General features: G+C 42.2%; 1 protein-coding gene across 1 annotated transcript in view; it reads left to right on the forward strand.

Annotated features, from left to right (window-relative positions):
• The first annotated feature begins 1,177 nt into the window (after positions 1-1,177).
• The window catches only part of LOC115459296 (breast cancer type 1 susceptibility protein homolog), a 49,663-nt gene continuing 37,708 nt past the window's right edge, over positions 1,178-13,132 (forward strand). Inside the window, exons 1-3 of the mRNA XM_030189140.1 lie at positions 1,178-1,235; positions 1,886-2,003; positions 9,203-9,396. Coding sequence (XP_030045000.1) covers positions 1,178-1,235; positions 1,886-2,003; positions 9,203-9,396 — 370 coding nt within the window. The remainder of the gene's footprint in view (positions 1,236-1,885; positions 2,004-9,202; positions 9,397-13,132) is intronic.

The raw sequence follows: 13,132 nt of genomic DNA on the forward strand, positions 1-13,132 counted from the left end.
TTCAGCCATATTCTGTTTCGGCTGAAAAATGACCGTGTGTTTTCAGTGGAGCTGAAAATTTATGCTTTGCCCCATTTGTCTTGCTCCCTCTCTCTCTCCTGCCTTTCCTCCCTGACACCCTCCCCACCCTTGAGTATCTTTTTCCCCACCCAAAGGTGGTTTAGAAATATTGGGGGAGGAGTGATCCCCTAGTTAATTACTCCTGCTCATTCCAATTCTGATCTCAAAAGGGCTATTGTGACTGCGGCATCGTTCCTACTCTGACTACATCATTAGACTAGGGGATTGCAAGGTAGTCCAGGGGAGGGGGACTACTTTTTGTATTCCTTTTTTTTTGTACTGCATTTGCAAGTAATGCAGTTTTGATCTTGTATAATAGTTTATATGATAATTAGAGTGCTTCAAATAAATGCTTTGATACAGAATTTTGAAGGAATTTAAGTCTGTACATTTGGAATAAACTAGGGTTTCCATATGTCCAGTTTTACCCGGACATGTCCTGTTTTTGAGGACACTGAGGTGCATCTGTGGGGGTTTTGCCAGCCTGCCCGTTTGTCCGGGTTTGTGGGCGGATGGGCAGGTGGCCTCAGGGTGTCCTATCCTCTCCCCTCCTTTACTTATTATTGTGCCCTGGTGGTCTAGTGGCCTTTTGGGGGCAGGAAAGAGCCTCTTCTTGGCTGCCTAGAGTTCAAGCGGCGGCCTCGCGAGTCTTCTGCAGAAGTCTTACAAGGTCACTGCTTGAACTCTCGGCAGCCATTTTGAAGCGGAGCCAGGAGCAAGAGGTCTGCGGCAGCGCCAGGCAGGAAGGAAGGGGTTCTTTCCTGCCCAAAAGAGGCCACTAGACCACCAGGGCACTACATTAAGAGAGGGGAGGGAGTAGATGTGACTGGAGTCATGTAGGTGGAGGGAGGCTGGAAAAAGATTGAGAAGGGGATATATGTGGGAGAGAGAGGGAATCTGGTTTTCTTGGGGGTGGGGGGGTCAAAAGTGACACTGCGTGCAGGGATGTGATGTGGGGGTGGGGGGGGGGGGTGATATTTTGTGTCCTCTTTTTTTTTTCCTCACGGCAGATATGGTAACCCTAGAATAAACTCCTTAGGAATTAGTATCTTTGTGGAGTTATGATGTTAGCTGTCACTTCGAGTGTAGTGCAAAATCTAGCTACTGTAAAAGCATCATGGTTTTTAGTTTTTCATTAGTTGTAGTCCAGTGTGTGGGAGTTATCTTGCCTGAAGGTAAAATAGTCTTTCATTATTTAAATTATTATATTCTGGCTTGGATACTGTGTGTTTAGCAGAAAGATGCACTTCACGCTCTGACATTCCCAGCAGCTCTCACTGGTTTACATTCACACAACCAAACTTGAGTTTTCGGCTTTGGCCAAAACTAGGCAATGAGTTTTGACTACAGATTTGTTTTTGGTCTAAAGCTTTCAGTTTGTGGCAGTTTCAGAAGGATCACTTGGTAATATTAAACAGCCCTGTCCAAACCGCAGAGGCAGAGATGGCAAATTCCCAGTTTCAGGCTGGAGACTTTTTGGCTCGTTCTGGTTTCCAACTTACATCCCAAAGTAGTATGGGATTTGTAATACCTAATCCTGCCATTGAAATCGGTGCTGTAGGTCCCCTAATTCACTAGGATGGGGTGGTCAGAATCCAGGACTGTACCAAATCTCCAGCCTGGAACTGGGTATCTCTGCAGAAAGATCTCTTTAAGGGAACTGAATCCAGCTTTCCTGGGTAGAGGTATTTGCTACAAAGCTGTATGTATTGTCAGTTTTGAGATTGGGAGGATGTAAGAAAAAATGGGAAGAATTAAAAGCAGCTCTAATGTGAGCTGGCTAAGAAGGTGCAAGGATTGCCTAAATAAAAATATGTCTTTGCAGAGAAAGCATCATTTTCAACTTGGGATACTCAGCAGAAAAAACAATGCATTCCAGCTGATGGAGGCCTGGCCACAAGAGATGATTTCAACAAGAACAGTCAGGATGCAAATAATGCCAGGTAAATTTTGAGCTGGGGTTGGCGGTATGATGGGATCTGGTTTGTTCAATTCCATAGCAGTGTAGCAGAGAAACCTCCTGCACTGGGATATAGGTTGGCAGTTCTATACCCATATTTGAGAGAAAGGTGCCTGGAGATTGGGATTAGGACAGGGACCTAGATGTACAAAATCTAATGAGCCAGCAATGTGGGTTTTACACTGGTGCGACGAGTCTACAGCAGTGAGCCGTCGCATAGCTGCCAAATGAAGAGGCAGCTTTTGTCTAGGGGCAGCATGGAAGGAGAAGTGGAGAGTGTCATGTGCTTCTATAGAGAGCTGTCCAAAGTGGTGAGAGGCTCGTTGTTTCCTGTTTTATTCTAGCAGAGAGATTTTGGAGTCTTATCGCAGTTATAAGAAAGAAAAACTATTCCGGCTTCCATACACGCAGCTTTTTTCGTGTATGAAGGCCGTGTACAAGCATCATTCTGGCTGTTCTGCGCATGCTCAGCTGACCAACTAGCTTCCCCTTTATCACATGCAAATGAGTTGTTTGCAGAAGCTGCGAACAACTCATTTGCATGTGATTCGCTTTGGGAATCCTTCTGTATTTCCAAATCGGTAAATCTTACCGAGGTGCAAATAGAGAGCGATTCTTTACGGGGACCTTAGTGCATCCTGCCCTGGGTTTGCAACCGTATGCATGCTTGTATTTTCAAAGTAAATGCATTCTTTTTTTAATTTTAAACTACCTACACAAAATGGAGGTGCGAGGTGTGTGCAAACACTTTTTTCCCTTAGAATTTTCAAGCAGTGGCAGTACTTGTGGACTTTGAGGTCATGCAAGGTGATATGGCAGTTGCCTCCATGAGAACAATTTCTAAAGCTGTTTTAGCTGGGTAAATATGTTGTGAAAAGGTTTTCTCAGTGTGACGTAGAGTTTGAACATACTGTCAGGTGGATTGAGAGGAGGCATTTCTGAGCATTTTTTTGGATGGACTTAGACAATAATAACAACCGGATCTTATTTTCACATCTCTGCACATTATTATTATTTTTTTAAATTACTACTACTACTTACTTAACATTTCTAGAGCGCTACTAGGGTTACGCAGCGCTGTACAATTTAAATTTAAATTACCCACACAAAGAGCTGGTGTGAAGTGTGCTTGTGCTTAGTACCCATGGCGGTTTTCAATGTCTCTTTGAACAGACTTCTCCCTTGAAAATTACGTATAAAGGTTTATACCCGCAGACTTAAAAACTAAGTACAGAGCTTGAAAGTGTGCTCCAAAAGCCCTTTTCCAGGTGGATTTTTTTACTCTTAGGCTGAACTCTTTCTGGCCTAGGAGTTTTCAGATACTTTGGTTAAGAACATAAGAATAGCCATACTGGGTCAGACCAGTGGTCCATCTAGCCCAGTATCCTGCTTCCAGTAGTGGCCAATCCAGGTCACAAGTACCTGGCAGAAACCCAGTTAGTAGCAACATTCCATGCTACCAATCCCAGGGCAAGCAGTGGCTTCCCCCATGTCTATCTCAATAGCAGACTGTGGACTTTCCTCCAGGAACTTGTCCAAACCTTTTTAAACACAGATATACTAACTTCTGTTACCACATCTCTGGCATCAAGTTCCAGAGCATAATTATTTGTTGAGTGAAAAAATATTTTCTCCTATTGTTTTAAAAGTATTTCCATGCAATTTCATTGAGTATCACTTGGTCTTTCTACTTTTTGAAAGAGTGGAAAATCAATTCACTTTTATCTGTTATACACCATTCAGAATTTTGTGGACCTGAATGAGATCCCCCTTCAGCTGTCTCTCTTCCAAGCTGAAGAGACCTAACCTCTTCTCCTTTCCTCATGAGAGGAGTTCCATCACCTTTATCATTTGGTCACTCTTCTTTGAACCTTTTCTAATTCTGCTATATCTTTTTTGAGATACAGCGACCAGAACTGAACGCAATACTGAAGGTGAGGTAGCACGATGGAGAGATGCAGAGGCATTATAATAATCTTGGTCGTATTTACCAACCCTTTCCTAATAATTTCTGGCATCCTGTTTGCTTTTATGGTCGCCGCTGCACACTGGGCAGAAGATTTCAGTGTATTGTCTACAATGACACCTAGGTCTTTTTCTTGAATGCTGACTCCTAAAGTGGATCCTAGCATCAGATAACTATGATTTGGATTATTCATCCCAATGTACATCACTTTGCATTTGACTACATTAAATTTCATCTGCCATCTGGATGCCCAATCTTCCAGTTTCCTAAGGTCTTCCTGCAATTTTTCACAATCCTCATATGTTTTGAGAACTTTGAATTTTCATGTCATCTGCAATTCAATCACCTCATTCTTTGTTCCGTTTTCCAGATCATTTATAAATATGTTAAATAGCACTGGTCCCAGTACAGATCCCTGCGGTAGTCCACTATTCACCCTCCTCCATTGAGAAAAATGGCTTTTTAACTCTACCCTCTATTTTCTGTCCAATAACCAATTCTTAATCCACAGAAGGACATTGTCTCCTATCCCATGACTCCTTAATTTCTCAGGAGTCTCTCATGAGGTACTTTGTCAAAAGCTTTCTGAAAATCTAGATAACACTACATCAACTGGTTCATGTTTATCGACATGTTTATTCCCACCTTCAAAGAAATGAAGCAAATTGATGAGGCAAGGCCTTCCTTGGCTGAATCCATGTTCACTCTGTCCCATGAAACCATGTTTGTTTATGGATGATTTTAATGACAGGCTATAGATAAGTAATAGCAGATCAGAAATTTCATGTGTCAGTTCTTTCAGTATCTTGGGGTGTATGCCATCTGGTATAGGTGATTTATCACTATTTAAATTCTCTATTTGGCTCAGTACGTCTTCCAGGTTCACCGAGATTTCTTTCAGTTCCTCTGCATAGTCACAGTTGAAAGTAGATATTTTACATCTTCGTAAAGACCGGAAAAAGAATTCATTCAGTCTCTCTGCTATGTTTTTTGACTGAACAGAAACAAACTTGGCCAAAGTTACTGAAGGAGTATTTTAATAAAACGTCTTATAAGGTGGAGTGGTATATGTGTACCTTTATAAAATGTATATGTGCATTTAGAATGCTCACACGCATTTATGCCTGCATTGGAGCAGAAGTAAGTATGTCTGAGAACATTTGTGCCTATTTGATAAAGGCACATAAGCCTCTGTTGAATTTTTTTATAAATGTAGGCATTAAATAGGTCAGGACTGGGCAACCTCGGTCCTTGTGAGCATTAACCCAGTCGGATTTTCAGGATTCCCCCATTGAATATGCATGAGATCTATTTGCATACAATGGAGGCAGTGCATGCAAATATATCTCATGTCTATTCATTGTCCTACTACTACTACTACTTAACATTTCTAGAGCGCTACTAGGGTTACGCAGCGCTGTACAATTTAACAAAGAGAGACAGTCCCTGCTCAAAGAGCTTACAATCTAATAGACAAGTGAACGGTCGGTCCGATCGGGGCAGTCAAATTGGGGCAGTCTGGATTCACTGAACGGTAAGGGTTAGGTGCCGAACGCAGCATTGAAGAGGTCCTAAATAAATAACAGTACAATAGTTTTTATGTACGAACTTCTCTAATATCAAAATTTTTTTTATTCATATAAACATTTTAATTTACAATCTTCTGTCCAAGATTCCATACACTCCAAACACTCACACAATCAACCTACAAACAATTGCACTGTGAAACAAAAACTCACTGCAAAAATATGTGCAAAGATTCACATGAATACTACATATAGTGCATCAATCTTAGTATACTTGCAGCGCTCTAACACAGCGAGCACTGCTGCCAGAGTCCTCCAAATGTTGGTAACTTGCATATAATTTCAGTCCAGTGATCTCTCCGTATACTTGCAGCACTCTAGCACAGTGAGTACTACTTCCAGAGTCCTCCAAATGTTGATAACTTGAATATAATATAATATAGTCTAGTGATATCTCCAAATGGCACAACAATGATTTAAAGCTGAAAATAAGCAGCAAGTTCGCTCCACACTGCTAACAGCGACGGACAGCTGTAGGCGTCATGAAAAGGTGCCAAAATACTGGAGCTACTAGTTCAAACGAGGCGCCAGGAATTCTGAAAAATCAAATTTTAAGTCTCAGCGTATTCTGTGCGCTGAAAAACTCTCTCTCCATAAAGGTATTCAAAAAAATCTTTAACACTTCAATGCACCAAATGTGCCCTCGGCCACTAGATTTTTCACCCAACGCGTTCGCCTTGCGGCGTCTTCAGGGGCTAGATCTGTGTAAAAGGCAAACCCACGGTCACTTGGAACAGAAAAACCTGTCCTAATACATCTAAAGTCTATTAACAACTTTTGACACACAATTATACAAATATGTTTTTACCTCATTGTGGCGTACATCTGATTGAACACCCATAGGTTAGCAGGTACCGCGTCTAGGCTGTTCCCAGACGCCGAGCACGCCCAGAAATAATGTCTCCCCCCTTACTCAACTATTTATAAACCCATCCATTCAACTTCCTTGTTGAAACCTGTAGGAGTCACTGTTCTCCATTCATAAATAAATCTCTGCTCTACTTGCATCATTTTGTGCAGCAAATTGCCTTCTTTATTAGGGTCTAAATGTTTAAGTACTACAAATCTCAGCTGTTCAATCTCATGTGCTTTTTGCACCCAATGACTGACCAAGGTGTTTCCATTTTCTGCAGTATATTGCTGAGATGTTGGGCAATTCTATGCTTAACTTTCTTAACAGTTTGCCCTATATAAAACAAACCACAAGGGCACAATATGGCATATAACAAAAGCAGTATCGCAATTCGTACATGACTGTAATCGAAACCACCTGCTGCATTTCTGATTAGAAATTTCAATAGCAAATTTGCAATACGTGCACCCTGTACATCTCCTATGCCCAACATTATCAACCTGCTTGATGCCCTTGTTCCTCAATTTCTCGGCAAGATTTTGCCCTCTTTTATATGAAAACCTGCTTTTGTTATATATGCTGTATTGTGCCCTTGTGGTTTGTTTTATAGGGTGTTCAATCAGATGTACGCCACAATGAGGTAAAAACATATTTGTATAATTGTGTGTCAAAAGTTGTTAATAGACTTTAGATGTATTAGGACAGGTTTTTCTGTTCCAAGTGACCGTGGGTTTACCTTTTACACAGATCTAGCCCCTGAAGACGCCGCAAGGCGAAACGCGTTGGGTTAAAAATCTAGTGGCCGAGGGCACATTTGGTGCATTGAAGTGTTGAAGATTTTTTTGAATACCTTTATGGAGAGAGAGTTTTTCAGCGCACGGAATACGCTGAGACTTAAAATTTGATTTTTCAGAATTCCTGGCGCCTTGTTTGAACTAGTAGCTCCAGTATTTTGGCACCTTTTGATGACGTCTACAGCTGTCCATCGCTGTTAGCAGTGTGGAGCGAACTTGCTGCTTATTTTCAGCTTTAAATCATTGTTGTGCCATTTGGAGAAATCACTAGACTATATTATATTATATTCAAGTTATCAACATTTGGAGGACTCTGGAAGTAGTGCTCACTGTGCTAGAGTGCTGCAAGTATACGGAGAGATCACTGGACTGAAATTATATGCAAGTTACCAACATTTGGAGGACTCTGGCAGCAGTGCTCGCTGTGTTAGAGCGCTGCAAGTATACTAAGAAGATTGATGCACTATATATGTAGTATTCATGTGAATCTTTGCACATATTTTTGCAGTGAGTTTTTGTTTCACAGTGCAATTGTTTGTAGGTTGATTGTGTGAGTGTGATTGTGTGAGTGTTTGGATGGAAACTTATCAACATTTGGAGGACTCTGGAAGTAGTGCTCACTGTGCTAGAGTGCTGCAAGTATACGGAGAGATCACTGGACTGAAATTATATGCAAGTTACCAACATTTGGAGGACTCTGGCAGCAGTGCTCGCTGTGTTAGAGCGCTGCAAGTATACTAAGAAGATTGATGCACTATATATGTAGTATTCATGTGAATCTTTGCACATATTTTTGCAGTGAGTTTTTGTTTCACAGTGCAATTGTTTGTAGGTTGATTGTGTGAGTGTGATTGTGTGAGTGTTTGGAGTGTATGGAAACTTGGACAGAAGATTGTAAATTAAAATGTTTATGAATAAAATTTTTTTTTGATATTAGAGAAGTTCGTACATAAAAACTATTGTACTGTTATTTATAAGTTAGGATTAAATAAATCATAACAGGATTATTATTGTCACTCTAAGGGGTGGATGCATATTCATTGGGGAAATGTGGAAAACCCGACTTGAGTTTCTGCCCTCCAGGGCTCAGTTGCTGCCCACCCCTGAAATAGGTGCTTTCCCTGACACTTTTTGTGAATGCCCTGTTAAGAAATTACCTCCTGAACGTCAAGTACCATGAAATGAGCATGGTACTTGTGTATTTCAGGGTTGGGCAAGCTCAGTCCTCGAGGGCTGCAACCCGGTCGGATTTTCAGGATTTATCTAATGAATACGTATGAGACCTGTTTACATGCACTGATTCCATTGTATGCAAATAGATCTCAGGCATATTTATTGGGAAAATCTTGAAAACCCCACTGGGTTGGGGCCCTCGAGGACCGAGGTTGCCCACCCTTGGTGTAGAACAACTTACTCTGGTGGCCACCTTTGGCACTTTCAGGGACTTATTTACCAACGCATATGTTAACATGTGTTAGTAAATTATTGCATTTTGCTAAATAGGACCATCAGCCATTTGCTAGCCTTGGAGAAACACTACAACTTCTTCCCTCATTTCTAAACTCGCATTGTTGCTCAAGACAGTCTTATGATGCAGCTATTTTTGAGACATGCTTCAATCTTCTGCACATGCAGCTGAGCCCCAAGGCGGCTTTTCTGATGTAAAATCTGGCAGATCATATGCTTTGATCAACTGCTTATAATACCTTAGACTGAAAAAAATGAGGTCATAAGGAATTTGATGCACCAGATGTATCAGCAAAAAAAAAAAAAAAGCTGCCAGATTGTTTGCTTTTCAGTGCTTGTTCTGCTTCAATGAAAGACATCATTCAGTTATTTGTAAAAGCTAATTTTGGTTCATTACAGTGAAAGCAAAACAAAAGCGGGCATGTTTTATTTTTATATCACAGACCAGAAGCTTGGTGTTTGAAATAGAACAGCAGCTTGAAAGGCTGTTTTTTTCTTGTTGTTATTTGCTACAAGGTCTCCAACTCCCCCGTTGACCCCATTGGAAACCCAGCCCAAGGAGAGAAAAATGCCAGAGGTGGCCAGACTGTCCATCCATCTCCTGAAGGAACTTAAAGACAGCATCTCCCAGGAAGACAGTTCCTACCCTGAGAAGCAGCATAAGGGGCAGGAGAGAGGCAACCAATCTGCTGCATGCAGTCTTGCATCAGGTAACAGTGGCAGCTTCATCTACCCATGCTTTCCGTTCTGTTTGCGGATCTTGGATATCAGAGGTTGATTGGGCATTAAAGCAGCAATATTGGCAGAAACACCTTCAGCCACTTTGCAGCTTCAGTAAAATTATTTCTTGCCTCTTTCCTTGTCTTGCTTCAGAGGAGAGATTCATAGGTAAAGTTTCTGCAGACATCTGCTGCCTGGCCGCATCTACCGTTATCAGTCTGATTATATTGGGTATTGCTCTGCCAGTTCTTATCAGAGCCTCATAGGGGCATCATAGTGACACATGTAAATGGTGTGAATCTAAGGGGATAAGCAAAATGGAGAATGGTTATTAGAGGTATGCAACCTTGTGTAAAAATTAGATTTGCTTGTGTTTACTTTTGAAATAAAATATTTCCCGTATACACCCCCCCCCCACATATATATTTAATCGCTCGATTAATTGTGGCTAAAAAATTTCAGTCGCATAAAATGTTCCCTCATATTTCCTTCTGTGCAGTGAAAAAATACACAGCAGACATAAATTGTCAAACTGACATTTCAGTTATTGAACTGAAAATAAATTCATTTTTCTTACCTTTGTTGTCGTTTTTATTTTTCAAATTCTTTCTCCCAGTTTTCTGTCTCCTCTTTAAACTTTTCTAGTTTCCATCCATGTGCAGCATCTCTTCCCTTCCCCATCCGTCCATGGGTAGCATCCTTTCCCTTTTTCTAAACTTCAACACGCTTTCCTTCTCCTGAACAACATCTCTTTTCTCTTCCCCCAGTCCTATCCAGCATCACTCCTCTGTCTCTCTTTCTCTCTTCCTAACCCCAAATTGTACATTGCCAATCTCTCTCTCTTTCCTCTTTCCCTCCCCCACTCACTTGATCCTGCCTCCTTCCTTGGGTCTGCATGCAGGCAGCAACACCAACACAGCAAATAGATGGCAGGCACGTAGAGTCCTGTCTTACATGCGCCACTGCAAGATCTTCCAGTCATGCCCCCTCTAATATAACTTCCTGTTTTGGAGGACTGGTGCTGTCAGAGCCAGCAGTTGTGTGCACTGGGCTCCATGCACCTGCTTTCTATATTACAGCTGCTGTTGTTGCTGGCATGCGGACCTGGAGGATCCTGGATCAAGTGAGTGTGAGAGTGGAAAAGGAAAGGGAGGGGAGACCGGCAATGCTGGATGGTTGGGGGTTGGGAGAGGCAGAAGAGAAATGCAGACCTGGTGAAACAGATAGAAATAGCGCATGGCTAGAATATTGGCACTTTCACATATATTCCATGTGGGATCCCTTAGGAGAAGGAGGAGCTAGTGGTTACTGAGGAAGGGCAGACTGGATGGGCTGTTTGGGCTTTATCTGCCATCATGATTCTATGTTCCATTTAAGTGCATTCCTGATATCTAAATATTGGTGCTCTCCCTATCACTCCCATTGTGTTTAGGAGAAACTGAATGCAGTTAAGACCTTTATTTTAGATTTTTTTTAATAAATATTTTCTGATTGCTTATATGAATCTTTTTCCTCTTATTACATGTCCCAAAGCTGTTCACATTTTGGAACTGAATCTTTCCTGGCAGTAGACAGCTGTATGGTTTCATACAAATTCTATTCATGCAAGAGCAGAGATTACTATGGAAGTCTGAAAACAGCTGAACCCTCCCCCCATCTTTTCTCCCCCCCCAACCAAGTGTTTTGAGTTTTTTGAAAGCAGAACTTTATGACGTTATAAATTATTTGCTGTGGAGATCATGTGATGCGTTGAGCTGACAAGACTTAGGTCTGAGGAGCTTTGGGTCCCCTCACCTTTTATTGGTACTAATTTGCCGAAAGTCAGCATTTTTTGTAGTTCCGTATAGTGGCAGTGTGTTGGGACACACTGTACGGACAAATTTTATTTTGAGAAGGCAAAATTATGGCTGGTCGGGCGAGTAAACAAATCAGGATAAGAGCCATTCACAGCCCGAGAAAATGGCCGATGCACTTTGCGCGGAGCTGCCAGCATTTACGGATCTTCAACCTGCACAGATCACTAAGGCAGTGGGCTGTGCCTTAGATCCGCGCTTGGATGAACTCTCTGAACAACTTGCTAGTTTGTAAACTTTGCCAGCGTATACCACCTGTAGGACTGGAGAATTTGAACAATGGGTGTCCGCGGTGGAAGACCTGACCTATTTGTTGGACCAGCACCTTCCAGGGCTAGAGAGAAACAACTGCAGAAACAAATCGCAATTTTGGATGATAGAAAATCGATCTCTGCACAGCAGCTTGTGCCTTTGGGCTTACCTGAAACATTGGCAGAGCATCAAGTATCGGACATTCTAGAGCACTGGCTCATGCAGGAATTCACCCTTACTGCGGGTTCAGGTGCACTCTGCTTGGAGAGAGCGCACAGTGAGGGCAGACAACAAGATGGTGCAATCATCCTCGGGTGGTGGTAATTAAACTCTTAAATTTTAAACACAAGATGGATATACTCTGAGGGACAGAGTTAAGAAAGATACTCTTCAGTATAAGGGTTCACCTATTAGGATCTTCCAGGATTTTTCACCCGAGTTGCAGGAGCATCATCAGTGATATTCACCCATCTGTGCCACCTTCATGTTCTTATATCCTGTGGTGCTAAAAGTGTTTTCAGCGAGCAAATGGCTGACCTTGGATTCCTTGGGGGCTGCTCAGACTTTTCTCAAAGCTCAGTTCATCTGAGGGAGTGTGACTTACGGTCTATCATTTATAGGGTGCATGAGTAATGTTTCCTGTTGGGGACTTTGATTATCTCATTTATTTCAATTGTTTTTTCTTAATCTGCTTAATTGTGATATGTTATCTTGCTATTTCTTGTTCATTTAGCTTCTTATGTTGATGCATTACTATGGGGTTCAGGGACCCTTACTTAAAGCCGTGACCTTCCCTTCCCTGCTTTTGAGAATAGTGGATATGTTTTGAGTAGACATGAGAAGGTACTAGTAGGGGAAGGGTGGGGGGTAGAGGATGAGGGGTGGAATGGTTGGGGAGTTGCACTGATTGTTTATTGTGTGACTTGATGTCTGTACTGGTTGTGTGGTGTGAGATTGTGGTCAGGGACAGGTGAAAGTGGTTTGATGGCTCAGGAAACTGAACTCTGCTGCACGTCTCATATCCGCCAGAACCGATATACTCATATCACCCCTCTCCTCAGGTCACTTCACTGGCTTCCGATCAGATACCGCATTCAATTCAAGCTTCTCCTTCTTACCTACAAATGCACTCAGTCTGCTGCCCCTCACTATCTTTCTACCCTCATCTCCCCTTACGTTCCCGCCCGTAACCTCCGTTCACAGGATAAATCCCTCCTCTCAGTACCCTTCTCCACCACCGGCAACTCCAGGCTCCGCTCATTCTGCCTCGCCTCACCCTATGCTTGGAACAACCTTCCTGAGCCCTTACGCCAAGCCCCCTTCCTGCCCGTCTTCAAGTCTTTGCTTAAAGCCCACCTCTTCAATGCTGCGTTCGGCACCTAACCCTTACCGTTCAGTGAATTCAGACTGCCCCAATTTGACTGCCCCTATCGGACCGACCGTTCACTTGTCTATTAGATTGTAAGCTCTTTGAGCAGGGACTGTCTCTCTTTGTTAAATTGTACAGCGCTGCGTAACCCTAGTAGCGCTCTAGAAATGTTAAGTAGTAGTAGTAGTAATTGCCTTTTTCAGATTTTTCACTATCTTACTTCACAGGGGTCTGGAGACCAGGAAGATGGCT

Source organism: Microcaecilia unicolor, unplaced genomic scaffold, assembly GCF_901765095.1.
Source record: "Microcaecilia unicolor unplaced genomic scaffold, aMicUni1.1, whole genome shotgun sequence".
In the NCBI taxonomy this organism is placed as follows: Eukaryota; Metazoa; Chordata; class Amphibia; order Gymnophiona; family Siphonopidae; genus Microcaecilia; species Microcaecilia unicolor.